Below are 6,644 nucleotides of genomic sequence, written 5' to 3'. Positions count from 1 at the left end.
GTACAAGTTGATCATTAAGTGATAGGTTATAGTCTAGGATAGGTCCAAATATGGTTTTCCTAAACATATCTAACTGGACCCTAGTTAATTTCCTAAGGACAACCTCGCGGGTTTTGACTAGATGGGAACAGAAGGTCAATTGTGCCCGAAAGTAGTTCTCTGTCAAAATCTTGAGCTCCATAATAAATACCTTTAACATTTCACACAATAAAAACACATACATAAGAAGTGGCAAGTGTAACCCTAACCCTAAACCTTAACTATTGCACTTCCCTTAAATATTGCATTTATGTAATTCTTTTCGTAATGCTTTGGCCGATCTCTTACGGAAAAAAAATGACAGGAAATATTATTACCAGAAAATTTGAGACAACACATTAACCAAACTTTTTCTTAATGAAACTTACTCGAAAATAGGTATTTTGGTCTTTTTTTTTCCTCATATGAACCTGGTCGATTCCTTAAGGAAAAAAAATGACACAATACATGTTTTCATCTGTTTCCCTTAAGGTTCTAGTCGATTCCCTACGGGAAGAAACTTATAACTTTATTGAAAAATTACATTTTAAAAAAATTAATTCAATAGCATAATGTTTTTTTCCCATAGGATCATGGTCGATTTTTACCAAGAAAAAGACAAAAGTTTACGGGAAACTAGATTTTCACAAACCCCACAATTTAACACTCCACTTTCAAAACCTAAGTTAAACCTCATTTTTAAAGACAAAATCATAGTTTGAAGTTGATTTGTTATGAGATTTCCAGGTGAATTTCAAAAAAAGTTTTCATCCATTTGAAATTCACCTCAAATTGTCTAAATATTAGTTTGTCTTCAAACGATTATGCAATTTTTACTATTATTCTACTAGAAATCACACAAAAAACCTCTCTAACCATATAATGGAAGAAGATAGTGTGACGCCCCAAAGATTTATACATATATATATGTTTATTAAAAAAAAGAAAAAAAAAAGAGAGAGAGAGGGTTAATAGTTAAATTAAGGAAAAGAGAAGGGGAATTAGGGTTATAAATGAGGGTTTAGGAAACCTCGATTTGCATGCAAGGAAAAAAATCCTTCTTTTTTCTTTTCTTCTTCCTCCTTCCAGCCCTCATGCAGACCCCCTTCACTGTACCTTTCCACCGCCGCCTCCTCACGTTTCAGCCTAGTGCGCCGTCGTCGTCAGTCGCCACCGCCCTCAAGGTTTTCTTTTTCTCTTCTTTTTCGACCGACCTTCTACTTCAAGTCGCGCAAGAAGCTACGCCCATCTTCGCTGTCGACCAAGCCCGAAGTCGCCGAAGCCGCTGAAGTCATGATCCTATTGTGCTCTCACCGGTCTGTCGACCCGAAACGACGATCGAACAATCAAAGTCACGATTCTAAGCGTTTCTCTCTCTCGGTCGCACCGTCCTCTCCATCTGCTGGTCTAAACCCAAGGGCCCTCCGTCAGGCTTGGTGTGGCCAGTTCTGGTTGCCGTCGGATCGTGGTGGTTTCGTCCGATCTGTCTGTGGGGGTAAGTTTCGGTTCCCTTTTTGGCAGCCCATCGCCATTTGGGATTCTTGGGCCTAAGCTAACCTTCACCCATGGAATTTGTGGTTGGTTTCAGGAATGTGTGGTGGTGAAGGAAGTTTTCGAGCGAAGTAAGGGTTTGTTTTGGGATAGTTCGTTATCCCAAGGTAAGTGGTTTATTGTCGGTATTTCCCTAAGATTTTCATAAGCCTGTTGGTCAAAAGGAAAAATTCTTATGTCACTGTATGTATGAGTAAAATGTGCTAAAGTTTGATGTATGGGTAACTATGATAAAGCTTGATGTATGGGTAACTGTGCTGAAGTTTGATGTATGGGTAACTGTGATAAAGTTCGATGCTGATTCATGGCCTTGATTGCATGCTTATGTCCATTTGAGATTTTAGTGACTGTTGGTTTTGCCATTGGGCTATGCACATCGCATGTTGTGAGCCTTTGGGCCCACACCTTATGCTTATGTATGGTGTCCTTTTTGGAATCACCACTTATGTTTATGCCTGTGACCTTCGGGTTCGCCCCCTTATGTCTATGCCTATGCCTACACTTATGATGTCCTTGTGCACTTTGGTCCAATGGAAAGACTAACAGATCACTGAGTGGGCCTAGTAGTAGGCCGCTTACTGACTATACTTTTATACTTACCCTTTTCTTTTCCTATTTTTCAAGTAAGGGTAATGATAGACCGACGCATGACAAGAGAGATCCGTGACCTAGCCATTAGGACGACTTATTGCTTCCGCTCTTGGTGTCATGTTTTGGAGTTTGGTTTAGGAGTTAGGCATTTTAAACTCTCATGCAATATTCATTAATTTTATTATTTCACTATTTAATTGTTTTTTATTTTAAAGTTGGGTTTAGAGGTACCCCGAACGGTAAACTTTTATTTTTGTTTTAGTTTATTTATTATTATTTATTTATGTTTTCTTACCTTTGCTCATTTGAACATTATTAAATAAAATTTCGGTTGTATTATTTATTTGTTTAGAAAAAAAAATGTACGGTTAAGCCTATGCATGCATGAAGTAGCGTCCTAGAAATAAGTAGGAAAGTAGGGTCGTTACAATTGGTATCAGAGCCTAAGTTTTAGGTTTTGTAGACTGACTAACATCGTGAGTCCAATCTATTCCTTATGGCCACAAATGGATCTTTCGTCATCGTCAGGTATGTTGTTTAAAGTCCTTTAGGGAAATATATATGAAATCTTACTTGTTGTGCAGTCGTTTGATGGTTTACTCTGCTAGCGTGTGTTCACCAGGTATGGCGCCACAAACTAGTGGAAGGGGCAATCGAGGTAAGAAAGTAGTTGGGGAGCAGGACCTTTACTTGCAAGAACCCAAGGTGCAGAGCCAAGAGATGCGAGACCCGCCACCTCATGACCCTTCTGGGTCAACTTGGCAGAAGATTAGACCAAGAAGCGGGCCTCAAGCTTCGACTGTGCCCCCGTCAGGACTGTCATCCTCAGAAATTCTAGTAGAATATACAACTATGAGTGCAGCTATTGGGAACGTCGTCACGTAGGCCGTGGTAGGGCAGCTAAGGGGCATGGTGGCCGAGCAAATAGCTCAGCACGCACAGTCACAGCAGGCGCCATCCTCGTCAGTCCCATTACCACTAGTTCAGAATCAAGATAGAGCCACAAATCGGACCGTGGTAGGCCCTTCTTTGGAAGCCGAATACCTACGAGATTTCAAGAAGTATGATCCCCTGATGTTTAACGGGTCCCTAAAAGACCCACAAATGCAGAATTATGGTTGTCCACTGTTGAGGGTATTTTTCAGTACATGAGGTGTCCAGAGGAGCAGAAGCTGCAGTGTGCCACTTTCATTCTCATTGATAATGCCAAGCACTGGTGGCACTCGGCTGAGAAAATGATAGAAGCCAGTAGAGGCCAAGCCACGTGGGACCAGTTCAAGGAGCGGTTTTACGAGAAGTACTTCTCTGCTCACATGAGGTACAACAAGCAGTTTAAGTTCATGAACCTGAAGCAGGGGACCATGATGGTAGAAGAGTATGAGGAGGAGTTTGACAAATTGTCTTGCTTTGCCCCTAATCTAGTGTCTACCGAAGCAAAGAGGGCTGAAAGGTTTGTACAAGGACTCCGGGACGGGGTGCGAGGCATTTTGCAACTTTCGGAGCCTCCCACCTATGCCGTAGCCTTTCGAGCGGCAGCACGCGTGGATTGTTCTTCAAGGATAGAGTTCCTGAAGTCCCTGATGGAGGAACCGGCCCCCGGTCAGAAGAGGAAAGTTGAGCAGAAAGCTCTGAGACCTCCGCAGAAGGTCCAGAGTACAAGTAGGTCAATAGGGCACGCCGAACGACAGGCTACTACTTCAGGAGGAGTTTGGAGGGAAAGACTGGTGTGCAAGTCATGTGGGAAGTGTCATTAGGGATGCTGTATGATTGGCACAGGGACTTGTTTTAGATGTAAGCAGATAGGGCATATGGCGGACCAATGCCCTAGTAGTGGTTCCGAAAGTGCGGGGGGGTCTGCCCCCAAGTTCGCATCAGGGTAGTTCAAACCGACAGCAGCAGCAGGGTCGGGCCTATGCCACTAGACGTCAGGAAGTTGAGTACTCGGGAATAGTGGTGATAGGTATGCTCCCAATCTTGGGGCACTATGCCTTGACATTGTTTGACTCTGGCTCGTCTCACTATTTCATTTCTTCGTTGTTCGTAAAGCATGCCATGTTAGTTTTGGAACCCTTGGGTTATGTTTTATCAGTGTCTACACCGTCAGGAGAGATTATGATAGCAAGTGAAAAGATAAAAGCGTGTCAGTTGGAAATAGCGAACCGCACCCTTGATGTGACTCTGATAGTAATAGACATGCGTAACTATGATGTAATTCTAGGCATGGATTGGTTGGCTGCCAACCATGCTAGTATAGTTTGTTCTCGTAAGAAGGTGAATTTTAACACCCCTAGGGAAGCCAGTTTTAAGTTCAAAGGGGCCGGGATGGTAGTTTTACCCATTACCCAAAGTGATTTCAGCGGTAAAGGCCAAGAGATTGATTAACCAAGGTGTCTGGAGTATCTTGGCTAGTGTAGTTGACACAAGAGAAACCGAGACTGCTCTAATCTCTGAGCTAGTTGTGAGAGATTACCTCGATGTATTTCTGGAAGAACTTCCAGGATTGCCTCCACCGAGGGAGATTGATTTTACGATCGAACTGGAGCCAGACACTATTTTTATATCCAAAGCTCTGTACAGAATGGCTCCAGCAAAATTGAAAGAACTGAAGGTTCAATTGCAGGAACTGCTTGATAAAGGGTTTATACGACCCAGTGTTTCTCCGTGGGGTGCACCAGTGTTGTTTGTAAAGAAAAGGAATGGGTCGTTACGTCTATGCATAGACTACAGGGGGTTGAATAAAGTGACCATCAAGAACAAGTACCCGCTTCCTAGAATCGATGACCTGTTTGACCAGCTATAGGGTACTATTGTATTTTCCAAGATTGACCTACAGTCAGGTTACCATCAGCTGAGGATCAAAGACAGTGATATTCTGAAGACTGCATTCCGATCCAGATACGGGCATTACAAATTCATTGTAATGTCTTTTGATCTGACCAATGCTCCAGCAGTATTCATCGATTTGATGAATCGGGTGTTCAGGGATTTCTGGACACCTTTGTAATCGTTTTCATTGATGACATCTTGATCTACTCCAAGACAAAGGCGGAACACGAGGAACATCTTCAGAAGGTCCTCAGAACGCTGAGGGAAAAAAACTGTATGCAAAGTTTTCTAAGTGCGAGTTATGGCTTCGAAAGGTGTCATTTATTGGGCACGTGGTGTCGGAGGATAGGGTTTCAGTGGATCTAGCTAAGGTTGAGGTCATTACCAATTGGCCTCGCCCTACGATGGTCAGCGAGGTGCGCAGTTTCTTGGGGTTGGTTGGGTATTATCGAATGTTTGTAGAGAATTTCTCTAGCATGGCCACGCCATTGACTCAGCTAACCAGGAAGGGAGCTTCGTTTTTTTGGAGCAAATATTGTGAGGTCAGTTTTCAAGACCTCAAATCGAGGTTGGTTTTAGCATCGGTTCTTACCGTACCAGACGGTTCTGGGAATTTCGTGATCTATAGTGATACTTCTAAGAAGGGTTTGGGTTGCGTGCTTATGCAACAAGGTAGAATAGTCGCCTATGCCTCCCGCTAGTTGAAAAACCATGAGCGAAACTACCTGACTCACGACTTGGAATTGGCAGCGGTGGTGTTTGCCCTGAAGATCTGGAGGCACTACCTGTATGGGGAAAAGATCCAGGTTTTCACTGACCATAAGAGTCTGAAATACGTCTTCACCTAGAAAGAGTTAAATATGAGGCAGCGCAGGTGGCTCGAGTTAGTAAAGGATTACGACTGTGAGAACCTCTACCACCTAGGTAAGGCGAATGTGGTAACCGATGCCCTTAGTCGAAAGGTCGCTCATTCGACCACCTTGATCACTAAGCAGGTTTAGTTGTGTAAGGATCTGGAGCAAGCAGAGATCGCGGTGGCAGTGGGGGAAGTCACTTCGCAGCTAGCTCAGTTGACAGTACAACCAACCTTGAGGAAGAGGATTATTGTTGCACAGCAGGGTGATCCGGATCTAGCTCAGAAATGTTGTCAGGTAGGGTCGGGCCAGGCAAGTGAATTTTTGGTGTCGGTGGACAAGGGTCTTTTGTATCAAGGACGGTTGTGCGTCCCAGCAGATGATGGCCTGAAAGGGGAACTGTTGGTAGAAGCTCACAACTCTCCATTCTCGATGCACCTAGGTAGTACCAAAATGTACCAAGATGTGAAGCGGTATTACTGATGGCCCAATATGAAAAGGGAGATAGTTGACTATGTCAGCAGATTTTAGGCTATCAACAAGTGAAGGCCCCGAGGCAGAAGATAGCAGGCTTGCTACAGCCATTGGATGTGCCAGAATGGAAATGGGAAAGTGTGGCTATGGATTTTATTACGGGTTTGCTGATAACTTGTAGAAATATAAGTTATTTATGGATTTTTTTAGGAACATATCGAGAGAGAATTGGATTTGGTTAGCCACCTTATCTAAATATTGTGGCCAAAAGTTAGTAAATATGCGCCGATTGTATGAAGATTAGCTTAGAATTACAATAATTATAAATGA

The 6,644-nt window shown here is 43.2% G+C and overlaps 1 protein-coding gene across 1 annotated transcript; it reads left to right on the top strand.

Annotated features, from left to right (window-relative positions):
• The first annotated feature begins 3,308 nt into the window (after positions 1-3,308).
• LOC150035697 (uncharacterized) lies at positions 3,309-6,323 on the top strand. Its single transcript, XM_090314402.1, has 8 exons — positions 3,309-3,884; positions 4,036-4,120; positions 4,250-4,423; positions 4,518-4,839; positions 5,112-5,232; positions 5,301-5,554; positions 5,737-5,792; positions 6,013-6,323. The coding sequence occupies exons 1-8, from the start codon at positions 3,309-3,311 to the stop codon at positions 6,321-6,323; spliced, it is 1,899 nt and encodes a 632-aa protein (XP_090170528.1).
• Positions 6,324-6,644: the final 321 nt, after the last annotated feature.

The sequence above is a fragment of the Benincasa hispida genome, chromosome 6 (assembly GCF_027475165.1).
Source record: "Benincasa hispida cultivar pf3 chromosome 6, pf3_genome.v1.1, whole genome shotgun sequence".
NCBI lineage: Eukaryota > Viridiplantae > Streptophyta > Magnoliopsida > Cucurbitales > Cucurbitaceae > Benincasa > Benincasa hispida.
This window is presented reverse-complemented; position numbering and strand designations above follow the sequence as displayed.